Below are 26,749 nucleotides of genomic sequence, written 5' to 3' on the forward strand. Positions count from 1 at the left end.
AGTTTCATGTTACCATGAAAACAAAGTGAAAGCGAATCACAGATATGAAAATCACACCTGACATCCTTGGAGCAGCAGAAGCGAGTTGCCTCCTTGCGTAGTCTGGCCAGGGTGGTCCCTCCTTCCCGCTGTAGTGTCACTAGGCGTGAGTCACTCAGGACCACCTTCATCAGCTCCCGATATTGGTTCATCTTTTCTTCTGCTTCCTGCAGGATTAACCAGAGTTTATAGTTTAGATCAGGTTAGGTTCCACATTTCTGCTGACTACTCAGGAGGTTCAGAAAGCCTACCTTTGAGTCTAGAGTGTTGCCTTCACCCAGCTCCTGGATGGCATGCTGTAGTAAGTCAGAGGCCTTCCGCAGGTCTGCTAGGAAAGCATCCAGCTTCTGAACCAGAGAAAAGAAAAAGAGCTATGAGACTAAGTGTGCAGAGGAGGAATGGCAAGATATGAGAAGAGTAAGGAGCTTCAAGTCTAGTGGAGAAGAGTTGGAGAGGAGAAGAGTGGAGAAGAGTTGGAGAGGAAAAGAGTGGAGAAGAGTTGGGGAGGAGAAAAGTGGAGAAGAGAAGAGTGGGGAGCGTTGGAGAGGAAAAGAGTGGAGAAGAGTTGGAGATGAGAAGAGTGGAGAAGAGTTGGGGAGGAGAAGAGTGGAGAAGAGTGCATGTACTACATTAAAACTGTCCCTCCTGGACCGGCCGTAATTCTATCAGTGTATAGCCAGCTTCAAGTCTAGTGGAGAAGAGTTGGAGAGGAAAAGAGTGGAGAAGAGTTGGGGAGGAGAAAAGTGAAGAAGAGAACAGTGGGGAGCGTTGGAGAGGAAAAGAGTGGAGAAGAGTTGGAGATGAGAAGAGTGGAGAAGAGTTGGGGAGGAGAAGAGTTGGGGAGGAGAAGAGTGGAGAAGAGTGCACGTACTACATTAAAACTGTCCCTCCTGAACCGGCCATATTTCTATCAGTGTATAGCCAGCTTATGGAGAAGAAAATGGATGCAGCAGATTTTCAAACTGCACAACATCCTTATACAAAGAGTTGAGAAGAGGTAAGTCTAGAGTTAGCCCTTGTACACACGGTCGGAGATTCAAACGGAATGTGTCCTATCGGACCGTTTTGTCGGATAATCCGACTGTGTGTGGTCTCCATCGGACTGTTTCCCTCGGAGTATCCCACGGACCAAGTTTTCCAACTTGTCCGTAAAATTTTCCGACAAAATGCTCCGATCGGACATACTCCGATCATGTGTAGCCTACTCCAACGGACAAAGTGCCACGCATGCTCAGATCAAATTCCTAGACCAAAGCTATTGGCTACTAGCCTGAACGTAGTTCTGTCGTAACAAAATAACATCATCACGTTATGTACAACCGGATTTTCCAACAACTTTGTCCGACCGTGTGTATGCAACAGTTTCGGACAAAATCCGTCAGACAAAATCCAACGGATTTGGTTGTCAGAATGTCCGACCGTGTGTACAAGGGCTGAGGCTTTTGAAAGCAAACAGTTTGATTCTTTCTTGAAGAACCTCTACAATACATAATGAAAGCTGTGCAAACACTTCCCAGGAACATATTGATTCTATCCGAAGGACTGCAAATGACTTCCCTATGTAGAATACTAAAAGGAACTGTTAATTGCCAAAGACAAATAAAAATTTATTTTGAAACAAGCTATCACTTTAATCCATTATAATCAAGAACATATCGTGGCATATCTGCACGCTAACTCCCTGTTGGTGTTTATGGGTTTAGCAGGCGCTTCCAGCACACAGCAACCCTTGAAAATGTCAGGTTCCTCTTGCAGTTCTAATTATCAGGATTTTGATTGTACGCGAAATTGCTCAGGCTGTAGGTAGAACTGAAATATTACATAATATACAAGGTGTTCGGTCTTGTTCACAACAGCCCCCCAAAAAATAAATAAAAAAATAAGCATCTGGTGTGCAGTTTTAACACGCATCAAATGTGCAAAAGGCACTTGGGGAGCATTTTTTAACACCCCTCTTAGGTGCAATAAACGTGCATCAAACACAACTAACAACTTTTTTGGCAGCGCTTGGCCCCCGCGCCGCCATGTTTTGGTGTGACGTCATTAAGAGGCTGCTGGCTATTCTGTGGTTCAGCCGGTGGACCTCTCAATGGCGCCATGCTAAGTCCACCCCCTCCTCCTTTAAAGTCTTCGCCTCCTGGGATATGTGACATTCACCTAGGTGAATTATGTGCAGAGGGGGGCTAAAGCAGGACAATTTATTTCCCAAAAAATTAAAAATAATAAAAAAAAGAGAATGCTATTCATACAGAGAACCGGAGAAGGAGTGGAAAAGAGGGATCATGCTTTAGAGGGTGAAGATCCGTTTTAATAAGCGGCCAGTGGAATAAGTATGCAAACAGTGGCCTTCTCATCTGCATACTTGTAATATAGGATTAGCATGACAGCCAGGCAACTACCATTTTCAGAAGAACATTAACAGGGGCTGCCTCGATATTTCTCAAATGACGGGTTTCCTTTAACAAAGTCTTTTGAATAAATACCTCAAATAGTGGCAGATGAACAGCCTGCAGCAAGGAAGACATATGTTTACATTTTCCCCAACTTTTACCGGAGAGACTAATGAAGACCAGCAACACATGTTGCCGGCCATGTAAATCCAGTGTGATGTACACTTAGTGCTGACATCTGTCTTACTAATAGAACAAGATGGTTCCTAAACTGCTCACAGTAGCTGCAGCCGCACATTGATGGCTCTCCAGTGTTGCTCATTGGTGTGTTTCCATCATAAATCAGAGGCAGACAAGCATTTAACACGCAGACCAGGTGTGAAATGAGATGCGGTGACAGACACACCAAGCCATGGATCGTTTAGTTATACTTTACAGCTTGTTAGCAGGCAGTGGCACCTGATAAAATTGGACCCACTCGCTGTGACAGTACGGGTAGGTGCCTCCAAGGTCCCAGGTGAGCTGTCCAATGTCTACCGAACGGCCCAATGATTTCAAGGATGTCAGGACTTCCACCTGTTCACAGAGAATACAGGAGTGTTAATCACCATGACCAATCAAAATAAAGTCCTATTTTCTAATAAAAAAAAAGAAAGAAATTAATTTAAAATGAAAAGTTGAAATAACCATTACCAGTTGTGAATGCTTTCCTTACAATAAGGTCCTATCCACACCACTGCCGTATAATGCAGGCATTGGAGTACATGGTTAATACATGACCTCAGATTTCCCATTGTTTTAAGCTAGCCATAGATCGTTCGATTGTTGAACCAGCTTAAATTCGAACCATGTATGGGTAGGCTGAATGTACTTGATCGATCAGCTTGGGTACAGCCAGTCTGTCGGATTTTACATGTGATTATTGCTAGTGGCTATTATAACTGCTATCAGTAACCACTATGTTCTCACGGCAGGGATGGCTTTCCTCACCCCCCTTCCAGGAGAGCACAATGGCTCCTCAGCAGGGATTCCACCATCAACACAACGTTGAATTGAAGGAAAGAAAATCGCGTCATCCATGGCCAGCTTTAGTTTACATCTGTGAACTGTGTTATTGTGCTTTGGCCAAGAAGGTGAAGGTTGGTTTTTAGTGCATCGATGCATGTTGTGACGGCAATGACAGCTCATGGATACGAATGTAAGATGTGTTTTAGCGTGTTTCCAGTGCATAGTCACCAGTCCCTCCCACAACAACATATTAATGGCTGATAGAACCCAATAAAATGGCACAGAATACATAAAATGAAACTAAATCAATGTATAGTCAACAACTCATTTGCTTAATATGCTACAAATGGGGAAGGGCTCTGCGTTGGCAGTGACCAATCAGAATCACTCCGATCCATCCTGGAAAATCTGCATTAAGAAGAGGAAGATGAGCAAGGATTTCCAACCCCTGGGCCTTTACATAGGCTGCGTGGGCCCTGACAGTTCATCAATCACCCATGGAGGTAAGTGCAGTGGAGATCTCGGGGGTGAGGGAGGGTGTAGGGTGTTACTTCACCTTTATATGTTTTCTGAAAAGGTGAATTAACACTTTAAAGTAGGATTATAGTTTATAATTCTAAGTTATCAATTGATGTCTGTTTCCACATATAATCTCATAATCTGATATCGAAATTTGTGAACAAAGTATCTCTACTGCCAACTGGTAAAAAAAAGTTTGATCAAACCCAATCAAAATTGAGTCTAAATTGAGTGGAAGGGAAGTTATGGATATTCAATTGCTTTTAGATTTGTTCAACCGGTTTGAATAGCACATCGATCAAAATAAAAAACGAATTGAGTAGTGTGGCCCCATAAGAGTTATGCCCTGTACACCCGGTCAGACATTCCGACGCCAAAATCCATCAGATTTTTTCAGATGGATTTTGGCCCAAACTTGTCTTGCATACACACGAACCTGTCAAAAAATCTGATTGTTCAGAACGCGGTGACGTACAACACGTACGACGGGACTATATGAGGGCTGTAGCCGTTAGCTTTTGTCTCGTAATTTAATCTGAGCATATGTAGCACTTTGCCTGTCGGAATTGTATACACGCGATCGGAATTTAAACAATCATATTTTGTTGTCGGAAAATTTTAGATCCAGCTCTCAAACATTGTGTGTCAGAAATTCAGACGAAAAAAGGCCAATGGAGCCCACACACGATCGGTTTTATGATCCAATAGCACATTTACCGTCGGAAAGTCCGACCGTGTGTACAGGGCATAAGGATTGGAGTTAAATTGAGCATTAAATTTAGAAGGATGGTTTGTGTGAGAATTAAAGCCCTTACACACTTGAGCATTTAGTTGCAGTGCATCCCTCCTGACCCTTTAGTGTGCCCAGGAGGGACAGGTACAGCATCAGTCTATGGCAAGTTGCCGTTGTATGGGGTTTAATGCTGTACCAATTAATACTTGCATTTAGGGCCCTGTCCATTCACATTCTAGCCCAGCCTCTCTCAATCTTTTCAACACATGAGAACCCTTGAAATAACTTTCTGGTCTCAGGGAACCCCTCCTAAAAATTAATATACATCTCATGATACATTAATGTGATGGTCAGTGAGAAGAGTTCTGCTCTCACTTGTGGTCATTGGGAAGAATTACCCCCCTTATGGATAGCTAAAAAGATCAATGGTGTCAGTGGGAACTCATCTGAGAGGCAGACATTACTCATTGCTCAAGGAACCCCTAGGAATCCTGGAGGGACCTTAGCCCTTGTACACACGGTCGGAGAATCCGTCGGAATGTTTCCTATCGGACCGTGTTGTCGGATAATCCGACTGTGTGTGGTATGCATCGGACTGATTCCGTCGGAATATCCGTCGGACCCAATTTTCCAACATGTTGGAAATATTTTCCGACCAACTGGTTCGATCGGACATACTCCGATCATGTGTAGAGAATTTTGATCGGCCCAAGTGCCACGCATGCTCAGATGAAATTCCTACATCAAAGCTATTGGCTACTAGCCTGAATGTAGTCCCATCGTAACGAAATTACGTCATCACGTTCTGAATGATCGGATTTTTCGACAACATAGTCCAACCGTGTGTATGCAACAGTTTCGGACAAGATCCGACAGGCAAAATCCGACGGAAAAAATCCGACGGATTTGGTTGGCAGAATGTCTGACCGTGTGAACAGGGGCTTAGAGTTCCATGGAACCCTGGTTGAAAAATCCTGCTGTAGACCAAAAACTATCAGTCCTGATCTCACATTCATGGAAGCCAATGAGTGGCTGTAAACCTGGCCATACATTTAGATTTTCATTCAAAAGTTAGCATGACAATTCGAAAAAAAATATTTATCAGAACATTCTTTCTAGCCATCATTGAGTCAAGTAATTTTGATTGAAAGCCCTTAAAAATAGTTCGGACCTGCTGCTACTTGAATTGAAACCCAGATGTATCAAACAGGTTATTACAATAAGTTTTCCCCAAAGGAAATCCACATTTTCACAATTTTGTTTGTTTGAGAAAAGTTCCGCTTCTTTCATCTTTACCACAAATTGAACATCAATTCAACAGCACAACGAAAAATTTCACAAAATACTATTTGTACTTGTTCAGTGTAACTTTGCACATTTCATGCAAGCTGGGCATGTATCTCTTCATCCTAGGTGCAAATTTTTTTTCATGAATTAGTTCTACCATTTTGGACATAAGTATCATTGTTGCTAGGAAGGAGAGACTGGATTTTAAGCACACAAAGTAGCAAAAACAAATGTATACAGGCATTTTTTATGCACATTTATTGAAGTCTACGGGGCCAAAAATGCACCGTGTGGCACCTTTTAAAAAATGTTACAGCACTATGTTGCGTTGATGTGATAGAAAAGAATGTGATTTCCATTGTCGCGCTTTGCAGAGTGATGGCAGACATTCAACAAATTTCACTAGCGTGAAAGGGGGGCTTAATAAAGGCATTTGAAAATAAAAAAAAATATTCATACATGTTTCAAACATGTTGTAACCACCATGCAGTTTTTAATATCCATTACTGTTTGCGATAGTAGCCTTATAATGCATTTGGAGTTTGCTATGTGAATACAGATAAGCTTTTGCACAATTCCTTTTAGTTTAATTAATACACATGACACTTTAATGGTGTTAGAAGGTAGTCTAGTGCCCACCTGCAGTCCGGGGATTCTCTCCAGCTGAGGAGACGTCTCCTTTTCTACAAGCATCACAATGCTTTGTATAGAGCCAGGAGAGGAAGCCTGGAGGACAGAAAAGTCATCAGTAAATGAAAGTGCAGAATTTTTTTACTGATACATCACCATGATTCACATATTTTAACAAAAAGCTTTCCATAAGATTTTATGTGCATTTAATGTAAGCATGTTATTTGGCTGTAAAAGGCTTTGTTGCGTAGACATTCAAAAGCCCTGAAAGTAGTGCTAGGCACTGCCATCTTGGATCTGATGGCAGCAGCCCCAGTCACTCAAGTGACAATTTATTGTATTCCCCTTTGCTTCTACCCCAGCAGTTGCATTAAAGGACAAGTAGGGAAGAGAGGGGAGGGGCAGAGGAGCTGGGTCAGTACAGACAATAATTAGACACTCTCAGAAGAGGAAAGGTCTACAGGGTGATTTTGGTGCTCCCCTATTCATTTGAATGGATATTGCCCACTAGAGATGGGGCCAAGCATCGGTTCAGCCACAAACAGCACCCAACCGGGTGTTTACCAAACACTGGAATTTTCGGGGCACTCGGCGGGATGTTCGCCCATCAAACGCACAGTGAATAGCTGCCAGTAGTTAAGGAGAAGGCTGGGAAGCTGGCCGACACAACCATAACAATGGATGAGTTATCAGCTGTCAGCAGGCTTCCCCACTAATAGCTGAATGAAAAAAAAAAAAAACATTGCTGAAGAAAGATTAAAACAAAGGTTGGGACTTTATATGAAGCATAGGATGTCTCAAGCCAAGTGCTTCCATCCCTATTTAATGAATCGACAAGAGAAATAGGACACCACCGCTCTAGGTCAGTCCACCAAGAGATTGCTCGTTCTCCAGGCAGATAGGGGTCCCAGGTGCAGGCTGATTGCACAAACCAAATAGATAAAGGATGAACAAACTCTGGACAGCCGCACTCCGGATCAGATAAAAAGTAAAAAGTGCCTTTTATTTCTTCAAACTAAAAAACCTCACATCACACAAAAAACAGCAGCAAAGGGAAAAAGAAAAAGAAAAACTGACGCGTTTCACGCTAAAACTAGCGCTTACTCATAGCTGATGAGCTATGAGTAAGCGCTAGTTTTAGCGTGAAACGCGTCAGATTTTGTTTTTCTTTTTTCCCTTTGCTGCTGTTATTTGTGTGATGTGAGTTTTTTTAGTTTAAAGAAATAAAAGGCACTTTTTACTTTTCATCTGATCCGGAGTGCGGCTGTCCACAGTTTGTTCATCCTTTCCCTATTTAATGGATATGAGGAAAGATTTGGGACTTTGTGTGAAGCATGCAACCAGGGAGATAACACAATAAAAATGTGTCTGGAGAGTACATACCAAGCTAGAACCATAGACATTGCATGATGGCATATTGCACAATAACAATTTACAATCAATAAAAATGTATTGCATACAAGTTGTATAGTAACAATAATATATTAACATAATAATTCATATTGTAGACATTATAAAAACCAAACTCATTGTTGCATGTCTCCACAGAATAATGAACATAGCCTAAATTAATTGGTACAATCCAGATTGGCATGAAGGGTAAAATGGTAAAAATCTTGCAGTATAAACACAGAGGGGCATCTAATAGCTTAACACATTTTGTGGTTTCATTCAGAAGATGTAGGGTATGTGTCTAAAGGTAGCAATTATGTTATAAAATAGATCTGTCTATAGAGAGACGAGGGGAATAATTACCCAGTAGTACTTACAGACATGCTAATGAGTATGGGTGCAAGCCTAGAGGGCTGAAGGCCATCCAAGAAGATGGCTTTGGTGATGTGGAGAACAAATTGTAATGTATAGGGACAGCTTTAGAAGCCAATTCTTATCTTTTTTTCTGCATTCTAAATATTTCTTTTATATTTGGAATTTTTTTATTTACGTTTATTTCCTTTTTATACTTTAAGTGTCCCATTGTGGAGATTCCCCCTTACTGTACTTCCTGCCTTGTAACTGCTGTCCCCATTAAAATATTTTCCGTGCAATAAAAAAAATGAGGTCCCAGATATACTGTACTTTAAAGCTCATTTGAACCCTCTTAAAATATGTAGTGTGTAGCAGCCTCCCAATCCTTAGATGGCGGTGGCTGCATTTGTTTTCTATTTTTCATAGTTTATTTCCTTTATTTTTACCTGTGATCCTGTCAGTAACCCACCTCCTGTCAAAAGATGACAACACTCACCCACCATTCTGTAAATATGCAGCGTTGTCACCCAAGGACAGCAAGCATACGAGGACTCTGATAACTCCCACTTCCTCTTCTACCTAACATATAGGGGATGGTGTTCTGTAATTGCTAAGGTCAAAAGGGAGCAATTAAGAGAAGATTGTTTTCAGTGTTTATATACACTTTAAGTTCTTCTCCAAACATTCTCTTTCTCAGTATACATATAACTCTGTGCTGCTGAAAATTTATAATTACTGCTTATTTATCACTTCTTATCTAAGTAATACATTAGTGTAGCTTTAATACAAATATTTTCATTTTCTATACTTTAATTTATTCTCAAACCCATTATAATGAGCAGTCTAAACTCATTATAAGAGTCTCGCTCTAATTCCGCATCTGACTTATTATTATCACCTAATAAACTTTAAGGAACTCTTCTGCCTAATAGCCTAATAAAGTTTAAGGAACTCTACTGTCTAATGGCAGAATTCACTGTTAAATGTCATATTAAGGCTGGGCACCCTAAACTAAAAACATCTCCATGTTACTGCTAGTAGGCCAGTGCAATGTTACACAAGAGCCTAGAAATGTGGGGATTTCCGGTGTTTTTGTTGCCAGTCAGATGGCAAAGAATTTATGCGATATTATCGGTAATGACAGCATTGAGCAAGTCTTGGCTTAAACATCTGTTATTTGTGTGAATCATTCAGAAGCAAATTGCCGTTTAGATGAATATATGTCTAGGACGATGAGATAATAGCTTTTAAGTATAGTGTATCTGTGAGTGACTATTTTGAATTATTATTGCAGGATTTACCTTTATTTTTATAAATATTTTATAAGCTTTTCTCATGTTTATATGCTTGCTCTTTGCCTTATTTTTTGTACTATATTACATATAGAGATTTGTAACTTAACCACTAGAGGGCTCATTGGTTCAGTGCAACTTCCGTCTCTCTCTTAATGGGGTGCATTTATAAAAAAAAAAAAAGGCAAGGCAATTCGTCCTGTGAAACTGCATGTACATTCATTGTGAGTGAATGTGGCCAAATCAAATGTTAGCGGGCTATTTTCTCTGCAATTGGAATGTTGTTCATTGAATAAAATAGTGTGAATGGGTAAAATACCACAATATGGACACTAGAGGGCGCCGAGTTGGAAATAATTATGCTCATGGGCTTCATCTAGTGGCCATAATGCAGTATTTCCCCATTCACAATTTCTTTTCTTAAAGCGGAGTTCCACCTGGGTAAAAAAAATTAATTAAAAGTCAGCAGTTGCTGAATTTTAATTAAAAATAAATAAATTAAAAGTCAGCAGTTGCTGAATTTTAATGAAAATAAATAAATTAGAAGTCAGCAGTTGCTGAATTTTAATATAAGGACACTTACCTGTCCTGGGAGCCTGCGATGTCAGCACCCGAAGCCGACCTGTCCCTCAGCTCCAGCCAAGTACAGGCATCATTACCAAGGGAAACAGGCTGTTTTCTACTGTGTATGCGCAAGTCGCGCTGCGTTTTCTGAATGATCCCTGCTGTGTTCTGGGACCCGTGTGTCTCCCAGAAGGCAGCGGGGGGAAGGAGGAGGGGCCGGACATTACGTAGTTCGCACAATGTGCAGCCATCTTTCCCCGGAAGTGGGAGTGGACATACCTGGATTTGACAGGTATCTGCTCCCCCCTCCCCCCTGAAAGGTGCCAAATGTGGCACCGGTGTGGGGGAGGAATCCAATCAGTGTAAGTTCTATTTGTGAGTGCAACTCTGCTTTAATAAATAACATTTGAACTACAGAATATCTTACACAATTTTTTTGGAAATACATGCGTAAATATAAAATAACAAACATTATCACTGCAATTCTCTTCTTCCCATTGATGAAATAACGATGCCCTTAATACCATAATCTAAAACCCCCACAAAATATTGGGTGATTGGCCCATTCCCTGCTCAAAGCAGGATTTTCTTTGATTACTGGACTATGCTAACCATGGAACCAGATCTGCGTTAGTGTGGTTAGTTTGCTTCTCTTCTTCTTCCCATTGAACCTACAGGGCTTTGCGCTGATGCAGGCATGCCTGTAGTCAGCCTACCCTGCCCAGCACTGCAGAACCTAAGAGAGCAGCAAAGAAAATGAATAAGCTATTGCGCTGACTAGAACCAAACTGTCATTTAACAGGGCACATAAGAGGGTCGGGTGAAGTGGACGCAGCTCCTCACAGATTAGGTCTTGAGAACCTAAAGCAAATATAAAAAAAAACACAAGAGTGAGCCTCCACCTAGGTGTAGGGATTTATTAAAAAGAATAAAAGACAATAAAAATGCACTAAAAAATAAAAATGCTAGTGAGTGCATTTTTATTGTCTTTTATTCTTTTTAATAAATCGCTACACCTAGATAGAACCACCCTCTTGTGCTTGTTTTTTATAAGTGACAGCAGCTCCTGGCAGGAATTTCGGACAATTATCAGTTGGATACTCCATCCCTACCATTCAAAGCTCAAGAAACACAGGGAATATGGCAGTCAATCTGATTATTAGTGCATGCCTATAGAAGTTTTCCATACTGTACACATTAACAACTGTTGACATGACATATTATCCACCTAGGAAGTGCATTATTTTTATTTAGTCTATCAACTCGTACATTTGCACTGTGAGAAGGAGCTAAAAAAATGTGACCCTTGCATAGTACTGCAGAGCGGGAAGCAGAGTCTGGACTTGCAATAACAAATATGGCTGACTCCATGACACAAAAGAAGACACAAAAAGGGGCACATAGTATAACAGCATTTTCTTATATTACACCAACAAAACAAGGACTTTTAAGATCTTAATCCCAACACCAAACAAAACTTTTGTTTTTAGTTTAGGATAGAATGGAGAAGGGTTAGAAACTCTGTCAGATTTTAATTGCTATTCATTCCTTTGGGAGAGTCCTGACCTCCTGCATATTCTATGGGTGTCAGACAGTGGGCTCACCTGGGTACATTGTAGAGCTGCATGGAGACATGGAGATGGTGGTTGCTTCCTGGCATCCATTAAAACCATCAATCCCAGGTCTTTTATCTCTTTTCTAAGGAAACGGTTGAGAACAAGCATTATACATCAATACATTCTATAGAATTTATAATTACTGTGCTGTACAGGGTTTGTTTAGCATACATTGGGGGACAAGTATCAATCAAATTATCAATAACATTAGACACAAACCAGTCTGCCTCTCAGTTCACTCTCAGTTCAATAGTTCAGCCAACAAGCTCACACCCAACATTTGTTGTTGGAAAATCCAATCGTGTGTATGGGGCATTAGAGTTAATTTCATGTGTGTGTGCCTGCCCATTCTAATTTCTTGCTCTCCTGAGTCCTGTCCCTGAGCTACTTACTTACTATATATCGAAAATAAATTACACATTTTTTTTGCCCTAATATTTACCTTAAACCACATTGCTAATTGCATATTCTACAAGCCTAAATACTGAAATGTGCACTTAAAACTAATTTTGTAACTTTTGGAAATGCCAGTAACCAACCTTTCATTGAAATCATATTTTAAATAATTTTGTTTGATATCTTTATTTTACAAAAAAAAAAATATTGCTTGAGAACATTCTGTATATAACTCTTCCTTATCAGTCATTCCACGGTCTATGTAGTCTAACCTCCCTGAGGTTTGCTTCATGGTCCACCCACTCCCTTCCTGGCTGATACCTACCTTCCCACCTACCCCCATAGCCATGATCCATCTGTCAGAGCCCATAATATAAAGCCCCGTGTAAGCTTAGTATTGGCCGTGTCACCCAAGACCATGTGGCAGCGCTTTAGTCTGCCTACCCTGACACCAAGAACTGCATCACAGAAGCAAGGGGAGAAGGTCACATGCATGTTACAAGGGTTCTGGCGAATCTGGCAAGTGAATGAAGCCGCAGAGGAGAGCAACAAAGGAAAGTATCAGCATGAGGGGAGTGATTGGTGACATTGAAAACACTGAGATAGTTATTTAGCACAACCTTCGGGAAGCACACTACCGGTGACCTCAGCAGTTTGTTTGTGTGGCCTAGCTGCAGTGGATTGTGGACATTCTGACTTGAGTACAGCTGTAGGGTTTGCTGAATAGCTATAGTAGCTCACTAACTGATTTTGCTTGTTGCTTGTATTGCCATTTTAAGTATCCTAGAGAAGGACATTTTTTGCAGCAATTTGACAGATCAACCTTTTTGAAAACCAGGCCCCTTGCCTGCATGTCAGGCAAACTCCTTGATTTCCCTAAAGGCTTCAACTTATCTTTTCTCAGTCACCAGGTAGCAACTGGGAATTCAATTTTTCAAAGCTGCTGAATCTCCTTTGAGATGCTGGTCTCAGGAGACTCTCTGCTGCTATCTTTTCTGCCCTAGAAAAAAAGATTGCAGTACAAATGCTATGAAACCATATGAAGTCATACTGTGTGAAAATGTTTCTTTATGTGACAGTGTTTCTGCATGATTGGCCAGCTTTAAGGACCAGTGAGCCAAGCTAATAATAAAAAATAAACCCGCTAACCAGCAAAAGGGATCATAGTAAAGAAGACCAGTCATAAATGGGCATAAAGAGACACTGTCACTTTTGCCCATTCGGGGTAAATTGTTGTGATTGGCAGATCAAGCTGGTACACTCCAGATTTATGTTCAGGCACATGTTGGCAATTCTATGATATTCCTTTTTAGACGCTGGCCTAAAAATGACAATGACATCACAATGGTGGAGATGTTCATCCCATGCCTTCATGCAATGTTACATCTGAACTCCAAGTATGGTCTTAATTGCATACTATTGAACCAACTAGGACCAATGTAGGTATACATATTTCATACCTGATAGGCCACTCTGGAAGTTGACAATCGCGTAGTTATCACTACTACAGTGATCACAGTGACCACCTGGGAAGCTGTCCCACTGCACACTGACCACAGGGGGCACTTGCTCAGCATTTTCACCATTTACAGACTACCTTGTATTTATTCCCTCTCCACCATGTCCAATCTGAGGACACCTTGTATTCATGGAAAACATACAAAGAGCTCTTGGAATAGCTGAAGCACCGGCAAAGCCTGTCCCCCACCCTTTTTTCCCCTTCTTCATTCTTCCTTATTTTGAATCCTCCTAAACCCAAAGCTTCTAATTAATTGAGCATTTGCTCCTTCACTTCTCTAATGATTGAAGCCTTTTCTCATTGTATTTTGTAAATCCTCGTTACACTTACACTTTATACATGGACTGCATATTATGTACATGTACCCATGTTTTGCTTGTGCGTATCCAACCTCTACTTCATTGTGGATGTTTATAGTGACCTTATCTTTTACCATTTATTTGCCTCTAGTCCATTTATGGCCTTGTATTTGTGTAATTTGTACTTTTTGTTTTCCAATAAAACATTTGAACAAGAATAGTAGACGTACCAAATGAGCAACCCTCTGTGGCTTTTTTTGCTAGGGAAGCCTCGGCACAGGACCTGGAAAATCATGGTGACCATTGTAGGAGTGCCAACTACTCCAAGGATTGGAAAAAACTCAGCTTTTGTACAATATACCAACAATATAGCACCGCATCCCTTAGTTAATTAGGAGGCTTATGGGATTTTTAAGGTGCATGTTAAATCAACTAGAAAAAAAATATTTAAAATTTCAATTTTATTAATACATAAAAACAACAAAATTGCATTAAGGAAGACTCATACAGTACAGTCCTTTAAGATACAGCACAAGGTTCCCATTTTAGCATACAATTGAATTTACAATTTAATTCAGAAAGTTAAATAAACAGTAATAGAGACCACAGCTTAACCAGATATATCATCTCACCTGGCCACCGAACACAAGTAGAGTAAGAGGCGTGCCACCTCCTTCACTGAGCACCATGATGTCTCCCAGGCTGAACTATCTGTGGTCACTTGGATTATTGCCCTGCCCATCTTGTCCCGGCTTCCTAGGATCACAATAACCAGAATTAAATATTTATCATAACTCCACAAAAAGACATAAAAATATTCACATTATAATAACGCTTCAAAGGAGTTGAAAAAAAAAAAAACAGAAACTGCCCCAGTTTTCTAAAGATTTAGGCCTTTGTTCACAGGCTTTGGGGTTTTTATTCTTAGAGCCGGTTCACACAGGGGCGACTCAGATCCGACTTCAGGTCGCCCCTAGTCGCCTCAGGTCGGACAACATTTAAAAATCAATGTAAGTGAATGAGAGCCGTCTTAATGCACGCTACTGAAGTCGCTCCGACTTCAGAAAAGGTTCCTGTACTACTTCAATCCGACTTGTAGGCGACTGGTACCCATTTATTTCAATGGAGGTCGCCTCCAAGTCGGATCTCCGTCTATACGGAGGCGACTTTGACAGAATTATTAGCTCTGAAGGGGGAACTCCATGCCAAATTTATGAAAAAAAATTGGCGTGGGTTCCCCCTCCGAGAGCATACCAGGCCCTTAGGTCTGGTATGGATTCCAAGGGGAACCCCCTACCCCTACTCCTGAGCCGTACCAGGCCGCGTGCCCTCAACATGGGGGGTGCCTTGGGGAAGGGGGGGCCGTGCGCCCCCCCCACCCCAAAGCACCTTGTCCCCATGTTGATGAGGACAAGGGCCTCTTCCCGACAACCCTGGCCGTTGGTTGTCGGGGTCTGCGGGCGGGGGGCTTATCGGAATCCGGGAGCCCCCTTTAATAAGGGGGCCCCCGGATACCGGCCCCCACCCTATGTGAATGAGTATGGGGTACAATGTACCCCTACCCATTTACCTGTGAAAAAAAGTTAAAAAAAAACACAACACAGGGTTAAAATAGTTTATTGCACAGCTTCGGTGGTCTTCCGTCTTCGGGGGTCTTCTCGCCGGACTTCTCCGCTATCTTCTGCTAGCTCTTTTACTAGCGGAGGAGCCTGGCTTTCTTCCTCGCCGCTGCCCTCTTCTTCCGACTTCGGAGGTCTTGTCCCCCTCTTCGGTTCTTCTTGCCGGGCCACCACTTCTTCTTTTACTAGCGGTGGCCCGGTCTTCTGTCACTGCCACCGCCTTCCGTTCTTCTTCTTCTTCTTCTTCTGGAGATGTTGACTCAACGCTCTCCTTCCGGCCTCAATGCCAGGGACGCGGTGCGCGGCGACTTATATAGGGACAAGGGGCGGGGTCACCGGTTGATGTCACATGGTGACCCTGCCCCCTTACGATGTCACAGTCCCAGCATCCTCCGGGACTGTGACATCGTAAGGGGGCGGGGTCACCATGTGACATCAACCAGTGACCCCGCCCCTTGTCCCTATAGAAGTCGCCGCGCACCGCATCCCTGGCATTGAGGCCGGAGAGAGCGTCGAGTCAACATCTCCAGAAGAAGAAGAACGGAAGGCGGCGGTGACAGAAGACCGGGCCACCGCTAGTAAAAGAGCTTGAAGAAGAAGCAGTGGCCCGGCAAGAAGAACCGAAGAGGGGGACAAGACCCCCGAAGTCGGAAGAAGAGAGCGTCAGCGAAGAAGAAAGCCGGGCTCCTCCGCTAGTAAAAGAGCTAGCAGAAGATAGCGGAGGAGTCCGGCGAGAAGACCCCCGAAGATGGAAGGCCCCCGGAGCTGTGCAATAAACTATTTCAACCCTGTGTTGTGTTTTTTTTTACTTTTTTTCACAGGTGAATGGGTAGGGGTACATTGTACCCCATACTCATTCACATAGGGTGGGGGGCCAGTATCCGGGGGCCCCCTTATTAAAGGGGGCTCCCGGATTCCGATAAGCCCCCCGCCCGCAGACCCCGACAACCAATGGCCAGGGTTGTCAGGAAGAGGCCCTTGTCCTCATCAACATGGGGACAAAGTGCTTTGGGGTGGGGGGCGCACGGCCCCCCCTTCCCCAAGGCACCCCCCCATGTTGAGGGCACGCTACCCGGCCGGCCAGGAAAGGGGGTGGGGACGAGCGAGCGCCCCCCCCCTTTCCTGGCCGGCCGGGTAGCGTGCTCGGATAAAGGTCTGGTATGGATCTGGGGGGACCCCCATGCCGTTTTTTCGGCGTAGGGGGTTCCCCTTGGAATCCATACCAGACCTAAGTGCCTGGTATGCTCTCAGAGGGGGAACCCGCGCCAATTTTTTTCATAAATTTGGCGTGGAGTTCCCCCTTCAGAGCTTATTCTCTGATTGGCCACGGCAAAAGTAGCCTGGCCTGGGGCGACTTAAAGTCGTGTTGTAAGGCGCCCCAGGTCATGTTCAAGTCGTCTCCAAGTTGCCTCACTTAGTCGTCCTGGAAGTCATGTCGCCCCTGTGTGAACCGGCTCTTACATGTTTGTATTGGCTAGTAAAGCCACTGATCAAAATTGTGGGTCAATAGGAATGGCCAGGAATGGCAGAGCCAACATCCAATGCTACAATACAGTATTGAAACTGTTTATGTAGCACAGGATTTGCATCCAGGCCGTAGAACAGGGATATGCAATTAGCGGACCTCCAGCTGTTGCAAAACTACAAGTCCCATCATGCCTCTGCCTCTTGGTATCATGGTTGAGGTTGTCAGAGTCTTGCTATGCCTCATGGGACTTGTAGTTCTGCAACAGCTGGAGGTCCGCTAATTGCATATCAGTGCTGTAGAAGAATGCACCTAAATATACATACCACCACTTGGTGCCTGCATTGTAATGTTGGAGGCTCTCAGTGTTGATACACTTATGGCGATTATGGCGTATGGCAATTATGGCGTATGGCGATTCAGATATTACAATTGTCGATTTGTAAGTGTTGCTCTTTAAAGTGGTTAAAGTGTTATATGTGTAGGTAAATATCCGAAGGCAGATTTAAATACATACCTGGAAGACATGCAATTCCAGAATACAGTAATTTGGCACTAAGATCCTGACACTCGATAGGAGGATCATTGATGATCTCCCAAGGTATGGTCCCTCTAGATGGAGAGCCTACAATGGAAACCCACAGGCCAGATTTGGATGGCACTTTCTGCACTGATGATGTCACCTCGACCCCTGGAGTGGCATTCACTGCTGATGCTGTCAAAGAAAGAGAAGTGCTGTTAGTAGATACCACCATGAAAATTTAAAAAAGAGATTTGTTTTAAAAATAGGACTGTACTGTGGAAGCTTTCTGCAAAAAAGACAAGCAGGGGACAAAGGACTAGTTACCAGTATTGTCTAGGGTCTCCCTGTAGCTCATCTTTTTATAATTACAGACTTACGACACCTTGTACTACAACCTTAAAGAGGTGGAGGTCTACCTGAACAACACAGGACCAGTCAAAGATCACCAGACACAGTGTCACCAACTCATACCCGATTTAAACCTCTAATTGCCGTACTACCGCGTTGCCATCACGTGCATTACATGGCAATCGTGAGTTTAAATCAGGTGGTGAGGAGGCAACATATTGCCACCTCACCACCTGTCAACATACATTCAGATTGCTTTTCAGAGGAGCAGAAGTGCCTGCTGCACTTGTAAATGAGCCCTTAGTTGCATTTGGCAGTGGCACTCTTATGCCGTGTACACACGACCGGACTTTCTGGCAGACTAGGTCCGACGGTCTTCCCGACGGACATTCGTGGGACTTCCGACGGACTTTATGAACAAACGGACTTGGCCACACACACTCACACCAAAGTCCGATGGATTCGACCGTGATGACGTACGACCGGACTAGAATAAGGAAGTTCATAGCCAGTTGCCAATAGAGTCGGTTTTTCGTCGGTCGGACTAGCATACAGGCGAACTGATTTTTCGACCGGACTCGAGTCCGTCGGAAAGATTTGAAACATGTTCTAAATCTAAAGTCCGTCTGATTTTTTGACAGTAAAGGTCCGATGAAGCCCACACACGGTCTAATTGTCAATGGATTTGTTCCATCAGACCTTTGCTGTTGAAAAGTCCGGCTGTGTGTACACGGCATTAGGGCTCATTCACACATAAAGTTCGATGGTGGTAAAACAGCAGTATATAATAGACATCTATTGTTTAGCACAGCAAACCCGCAGGAAAGCTGCAGATACACTGCACTGCACCTGCGATGTAGAAAAAACACAGTGCATCAATGTGAAAGCACTCATATACTATTATGCCCGGCATATCACACTGACCTGAAGAGCTCCCCTTTCCTGCTGCTGGCACCAATCTCGATGCCGCTAGCCGGGATAAGAGTTGGTATTGCTCCGCATGGGACAGGATCCAGCACTACACGGGAGTCATTGGCTTATGTAGCTCTTGTTCCCTACTTCAGCTCCAACTTTACAAGTAATCCTTCTGCATTGCACTCTGATTAATGCTCAGGAATGGCGGGTCAGCAAGCCCAGACCGCGATCTACCAGTCACCTGGCCCGGATATACTAGTAGATCACGATCTACAGGTTGCTCACCCCCATCCTACAACGTGTCTCCGTGTGGAAGCAGCCATCTTAGTGAAGCTGTGGGGTTGAGTTACTAAAGGCAAATAGACTGCACTCCGCAAGGGCATTTGCTCCAAAGCTTAGTAAATGGGGGAAGCTGACTTCCATCATCCAATCATGTACAAGCATGAACATGCATTTTTTTTAATTCTTGCATGTGATTGGGTATGTCTTGCAAAGTGAAGCTTTTTCTCATTTACTAAGCTCTGGAGCAAATGCCCTTGCAGAGTGCAACTGCCTGTGCATAGTGCACAGTCTATCTGCCCTTAGTAAATCAACCCCTGCTATGCTTCTCCATATCAGAACAACTCCTTGCAGACTGGTGAGTTGATGATTGGTGTGGTAATGATCAAGAAGCAGCAAGAAAGTTGGATGAATTGCAGATCCGCAGAATGATTGCTGCAGGAGCTGGGAGATCCTTCCAGTGCATATCCTCAGCTACAGATTCCTTCCCAGAAAGGAGAACAGTGAGTAGCACAGTAGTGACTTCACCAAACCTCACTCCAATCCTCCAAAACTAGCTGTGAGAGGCAGCAATACCTTTGATGATCTCACGCTGAACATATACAACTATTAGGTTGCAGAACAGGAGTGGCTAGGCACAATCACATGACAGGAAGTGTACTATTTCTCTATAAGATTGTAAGACAAAAGGTATATTCAGGGTACTACTTACTGTATGTACACAGTTAACCATTCGCAATGTTCTGTATAAAACAGCAAAGCTGTTGAGTTGTTGAGTTCAGGTCCACTTTAACTGTTTCATTATAGGATCTCAGCTGAAGCGTTATAAAGTGATTCCTTTAGCCCCTAGTCCTTGATGCTATTAAAAGCATCTGACACAGTGGAAACCCCAATTCAGAAGAATGATCCTTCAACTTTGTGTGTCACAGAAATATGTTATGCTTTTAGGGGTTACATAGGGTCATGGGCTATTTCTATACTGTTCAAGGATCTGATTCCTGAATAAATACACATAGTTCACACTCTGCAAGTTCCCAAGAGTATGACCAATAATACATGGCACCAGCGATTGTCTCAAATATGAAATAGACTCTAACATTTTAAAAAACTGTGCCTGATATATTCAAGCATATGCCTCTTTTGGAATTATTTTTAGATTGCATTCATATAGCATACAGTGGATATTATTACGCTATATGAACAACATGGAAAAGCATTTATTATGCACATCCTTATTTTTAGGGATAGTAAAAAAAAAAAGGAATTTTATTTGCATGTTTTGATAATTCATGTTAGCTTCATGAATCAAACTGAAAAAGACATTCTTCCAATAAATCAACACCACCAGATCAAATATGTACAGTGCCTTGCGAAAGTATTCGGCCCCCTTGAACTTTTCAACCTTTTGCCACATTTCAGGCTTCAAACATAAAGATATCAAATTTTTATTTTTTGTGAAGAATCACCAACAAGTGGGACACAATTGTGAAGTGGAACGAAATCTATTGGATTTTTGAAACTTTTTTAACTAATAAAAAAATGAAAAGTGGGGCATGCAAAATTATTCGCCCCCCTTTGCGTTAATACTTTGTAGAGCCACCTTTTGCTGCGATTACAGCTGCAAGTCGCTTGGGGTATGTCTCTATCAGTTTTGCACATCGAGAGACTGAAATTCTTGCCCATTCTTCCTTGCAAAACAGCTCCAGCTCAGTGAGGTTGGATGGAGAGCATTTGTGAACAGCAGTTTTCAGCTCTTTCTACAGATTCTCGATTGGATTCAGGTCTGGACTTTGACTTGGCCATTCTAACACCTGGATACGTTTATTTGTGAACCATTCCTTTGTAGATTTTGCTGTATGTTTGGGATCATTGTCTTGTTGGAAGATAAATCTCCGTCCCAGTTTCAGGTCTTTTGCAGACTCCAACAGGTTTTCATCCAGAATGGTCCTGTATTTGGCTGCATCCATCTTCCCCTCAATTTTAACCATCTTCCCTGTCCCTGCTGAAGAAAAGCAGGCCCAAACCATGATGCTGCCACCACCATGTTTGACAGTGGGGATGGTGTGTTGAGGGTGATGAGCTGTGTTGCTTTTACGCAAAACATATCGTTTTGCATTGTGGGCAAAAAGTTGGATTTTGGTTTCATCTGACCACAGCACCTTCTTCCACATGTTTGGTGTGTCTCCCAGGTGGCTTGTGGCCAACTTTAGACCATACTTTTTATGGATATCTTTGAGAAATGGCTTTCTTCTTGCCACTCTTCCATAAAGGCCAGATTTGTGCAGTGTACGACTGATTGTTGTCCTATGGACAGACTCTCCCACCTCAGCTGTAGTTCTCTGCAGTTCATCCAGAGTGATCATGGGCCTCTTGGCTGCATCTCTGATCAGTCTTCTCCTTGTCTGAGCTGAAAGTTTAGAGGGACGGCCAGGTCTTGGTAGATTTGCAGTGGTCTGATACTACTTTCATTTCAAAATGATCCCTTGCACAGTGCTCCTTGGGATGTTTAAAGCTTGGGAAATCTTTTTGTATCCAAATCCGTCTTTAGTCTTCTCCACAACAGTATTAGGGACCTGCCTGGTGTGTTCCTTGGTCTTCATGATGCTCTCTGCGCTTTCAACAGAACCCTGAGACTATCACAGAGCAGGTGCATTTATACATAGACTTGATTACACACAGGTGGATTCTATTTATCACCATCAGTCATTTAGGACAACATTGGATCATTCAGAGATCCTCGCTGAACTTCTGGAGTGAGTTTGCTGCACTGAAAGTAAAGGGGCCGAATAATTTTGCACGCACCACTTTTCAGTTTTTTATTTGCTAAAAAAGTTTAAATTATCCAATAGATTTCATTCCACTTCACAATTGTGTCCCACTTGTTGGTGATTCTTCACAAAAAATTAAAATGTTATATCTTTATGTTTGAAGCCTGAAATGTGGCAAAAGGTTGAAAAGTTCAAGGGGGCTGAATACTTTCGCAAGGCACTGTACATGTAGTTAGAATAGGTGAATTCTTTCAGTTACAGTGCAGACTGCAGACAAGCTTACTGTAAACAATGTAAAGGCTGATACCTGTGTCAACAGCTATTAAAACACAAGAGAAGAAAATGCAGCGGTAAGTTATCCTTTATAATGAACTTTTACCTTTAAAGTGGTTGTAAACCCTTACAAACCACTTTGACCTACAGGTAAGCCTAGATTAAGGCTTAGCTGTAGGTCCAAGAAAGACAGCGGCGCGTAGTCGCACTAGGCAGGACGCAGATCGCGGCGATATGCCGCGAGTGTCGGCTCCTGTATGCATGCGCGGGAGTGACGTCATCGATGCTCCGGCGAATCACAGTGCCGGAGCAGCGAGACCCGGAAGCCACTCCGGGATCCATGGCAGCGGCGGACATGAAGACGGAGGATCGCTTCGGGGGCTTCGTTCTCAGGTAAGTGATTCATAATGAGCTAGTATGCTTTGCATATTAGTTCATTATGCCTTTGCCTTGCAGGTTCCTTTTTTTATTTTATTTTTTCATCTGCCTTTACTTCCTCTTTAAATGTGTTAAACCGCAAGACTCACGTTTAGGGACCCAGAATTTTATCAAGCAACTTTGTTTAGTTACAGACCAACCCTTAAAGTAATATTAAGGACTTGCCTAGTGGGCACTTACACCCCCTTGCTGCCCAGGCCAAATTTTAGCTTTCAGCGTTGTCGAACTTTGGGTGACAATTGTGCAGTTATGCAACACTGCACCCAAACTAAATTTTTATCATTTTTTTTACACAAATAGAGATTTCTTTTCGTGGTATTTAATCACCACAGTTTTTTTTGTTTTGTTTTTCTAGAGAAACAAAAAAGACAGAAAATTCTGAAAGAAAACAAAAACAAAACATTTTTCTTAGATTGTTATAAAAAAATATAAAATTATATAAAATATATACAATTTTGCAAATAGGTAATTTTTCTCCTTCACTGAATGGGCACTGATGAAGCTGCACTGTTAGGTAGCACTGATGGACTGTGAGAGGCGGTACTGAAGGGCACTGAGATGGAGCATTGATGGGCATTGATAGGAAGCACTGATGGGCACTGATAGGTGGCAATGATGGGCACTGATAGGCACTTATAGGCAGCACTGATAGGTCACACTGATTATGAGGCACTGATGGGCATTGATTGGCAGCACTGATGGGCGGCACTGGTGAACACTGATATGCAGCACTGGTGGGCACTGATAGGTGGCACTGATGGGCACTGATTAGCACCACTGGCAGGCACAGATTGGGACCGATGTCCCTGTAACAGAATCCGTTTACCTACTTTCTGCCTGTTTCCCTTAGTTGGAATGGCGGCACCGGGACCCGAGAGCCAAGGGACAGGTCGGCCTCGGGTGGCCGACATCGCGGGCACCCTGGACAGGTAAGTGTGCTTATTAAAAGTCAGCAGCTACAGTGTTTGTAGCTGCTGACTTAAAAAAAAAAAAATTCAGCTGGCTCACCACTTTAAAATCTTTTTTTTTTGCTATAAAATTACTTAGAACCCCCAAACATTATATATATATATTTTTAATAGAGACCCTAGAGAATAAAATGATGGTTGTTGCAATATTTTATGTCACACTGTATTTGCTCAGCGGTCTTTCAAATGCAATTTTTTTGGAAACTTGTATAATGTGAAAGATTTTACGTTGCGAGAATCGTGATCTTTTTATTCTAAGAAAAAAAATTGTGATTCTCATTTTGGCCAGAATCATGCAGCGCTGCTATGTGCCCATTCAATTAGGGAATATAAAGGCATATTTCAAGAGGAGAATTTAGAGGCAAAAAAAAATAAAAAATCACATGTGCATTTTTGGGAAGAGTTTTCAGGCAGAAAAAAAAAGCTAAATTCTCATAAACGCGCATAAATGCCGCATTTAAGAGCGTTCAGTGTTTTCAAGTGTACATTGAAAAATTAGCTCAGGGGAATGTTTTAAAAAAAAATATTCATAAAAGCAAATGACCAAAAACTCTCCTAACTCTTCTGAATCCTTGTGCAATATGAGCGACTATGAGCACACTTTATGGTGCTTATCCTGGTATTTTTTTCTGCTCCTAGTGGGCGTGCTCTCCTAGCCTGCATTCTGAACAGTAAAATTTCACAAAGGTGAGTATAAAGCTGGCTGTACATTTGAGCTGTGGGTGGCCCTGTTGGCACCTTCTTGCGTGACATAATTTAATCTAAAAGTAGAAGGATCCAGGTGAAAAATGTATGGCCAAACAGTGGCTGCATCCCTCCAGTTACACTGTTCAAGAATCCTAAGAGCCGCCAACAAAGAGAAAAGGGATAGCTGGAGTTCTACTTTAGGGCATAAATCTGTGACTGTACTAAACAATACCAGCACGCTGATATTACAAGAGCTGAGAGTAATGAATTACATATCTAGGATCATTCATGTATATCGAGCTTTTGAATAAGTCAGATGCAGCATAAAGATAGAGATCATAGATACAGCATTAGGTGGTTAGTTACTTCGTGCAGTGAGAACATCAGTGTGACTAAGGTGTTTGATGATTCAATTTTTTTTGCAGTAAAATAAATGTTTCACAGTAAAAAAAAGTCCTTGTAGGCAGTGGACTGATCGCAGTATGGATGGCTGCTCAAACAAGGCAAAATTAAACAATTCATCAGGTCTGAGAGATAGAAAATTGATTGCAGAAGTGGCATATCAAGCGATATTATCACACAAAATATCTCTTGCTTCATCTTAACAGAAAATATCTCAGATGTTACTTAAGTGAACATATGGGAAATGCTAAACATTTGTGGTAGACTCTTGACTAAGGATGAGCTCCGGAGTGTTTGCATACTCCACGTGCAGAGCCCGCCAGGAAGTCAGCGCATCGCTGCGCTAATCACAGGCAGTGAGACATTGCCCCGATCTCTGCAGCCGCGCATCACTGCCTGTGATTAGCGCAGCACTGCGCCGACTTCCTGGTGGGCTCTGTTCGTGTTCCATGCAAACACGCCTGATCTCATCCTTACTCTTGACAATACATGCTTTTTGCCCCAGTGTTTATTAGATAACATGTCTTCTATGGCTGGCTGGGTATAGCTTCTGTCCCTAGGCAGTTGGATACTTGGCTAAACTGAAGGCACAACCACATCTAATGACCATAACTCATGCATGCACTGGATGTGCTAAGTTTGGAAGAGTGTCCTACGGAAGTATGTAAGTAGGCAAGAGTGTCTTTCCCCTTTTATTAGGTTTTATCATGTGGAAGTTACAAATTCAGTTGATACTATTTTTGGCCCCACATACTGTACATGGACCTATAGGCAGTATCTAAGTCTTAGAAAAAAATCAGTTAAAGGTGGGGTGTTGTATATCCTAGTTCAAAGGACTCTAGAGGAGGTATCAGCCCAAAAATCAATCCATATATATATATATATATATATATATATATATATATATATTTATATATAAACATCAAAAATATCTAAGTCTCATCTTGGACGCAATCCATTGCGCGTCTGTTCAAGATTTGGACACTTTGCTCCATGGTAGCTTTTGCATGAGGGCGCTAGGTTTCATGGTAGCCTATATACAAGGCAGTCCCTTATGCTCACTTTCATTGAAGACTGCTGCAATCCTGACAGCATAGGACAAACAGTCTCTGCTCTTGCATTAGTCTAAACACCAAAGCCAAGTTGTCTATTGTTGGCTTTCCAGCTTGGCACTGGAGTCAGAGAAATCAGGGAAATCTTGGTGCGGAATTCCAGGCTGGGGAGGAGTCCTGGATTCCCCATCGGTTCAGGGGATGTGGTCTTCAGAGGAATTTCGGATGCAAATCAATGTCCCCAGTGATCCCCCTACTCTGCAGACTGCTGGTTTGGGTCCAAACCAACAATACCATAGCTATTGCATACATATTTCATCAAGGCATAACCAGAAGTCAAGTCACTCTCTGAGAAGTGGACCACATTCTGACTTGGGCAGAGCTGAACATTTACTGTCTACGGTGCACATTACAAGAGTGGAAAATTGGCAAGCAGACTTCTCAAGCCACCAACAGCTGGATTCTGGGAAATGGTCATTCCACCTGGAGATGTTTCACTCTCTCTGTCTTCAGTGTGGAATGCCAGATGTAGACCTACTAACTTCCAGGTTCAGCCACAAACTGGATAGGTTTGTACCCAGGTCCAGGGATCCTCAGACCTTCGGAGTGGATGCCCTAGTCTCTCCGTTGATCCTTTGGAGTGGATGCCCTAGTCTCTCTGTTGATCCTTTGGAGTGGATGCCCTAGTCTCTCTGTTGATCCTTTGGAGTGGATGCCCTAGTCTCTCTCTGTTGATCCTTTGGAGTGGATGCCCTAGTCTCTCTCTGTTGATCCTTTGGAGTGGATGCCCTGGTCTCTCTGTAGATTCAGCTCAACTGGATTTATGCATCCACCCTCTTCAACTCCTACCTCATTTGCTTCGAAGGATAGAGAGGGAAGGCATACCTGTGATTCCCTTTCCACTGGATTGGACCAGGAAGGTGTGGTACTTGGATATACAGGCATACCCTACTTTTAAGTACACAATGGTGTTT

At 42.7% G+C, this 26,749-nt stretch overlaps 1 protein-coding gene across 3 annotated transcripts in view; it reads right to left on the minus strand.

Moving 5' to 3' along the window:
• Positions 1-26,749, minus strand: part of KIAA1755 (KIAA1755 ortholog) — a 133,891-nt gene that overhangs the window by 80,313 nt on the left and 26,829 nt on the right. For all 3 annotated transcript variants that reach the window (XM_077459049.1, XM_077459048.1, XM_077459050.1), the window contains exons 3-9: positions 17,640-17,837; positions 14,671-14,794; positions 11,813-11,906; positions 6,616-6,702; positions 2,889-3,005; positions 291-386; positions 58-206 (exon numbers count right to left, since the gene is read on the minus strand). In XM_077459049.1, the coding sequence (XP_077315175.1) occupies positions 58-206; positions 291-386; positions 2,889-3,005; positions 6,616-6,702; positions 11,813-11,906; positions 14,671-14,794; positions 17,640-17,837 (865 nt within the window). The remainder of the gene's footprint in view (positions 1-57; positions 207-290; positions 387-2,888; positions 3,006-6,615; positions 6,703-11,812; positions 11,907-14,670; positions 14,795-17,639; positions 17,838-26,749) is intronic.

Source organism: Lithobates pipiens, unplaced genomic scaffold (genome assembly GCF_037356315.1).
Source record: "Lithobates pipiens isolate NorthernLeopardFrog02 unplaced genomic scaffold, aLitPip1_a1.2 Scaffold_28, whole genome shotgun sequence".
NCBI classification, from domain to species: Eukaryota; Metazoa; Chordata; class Amphibia; order Anura; family Ranidae; genus Lithobates; species Lithobates pipiens.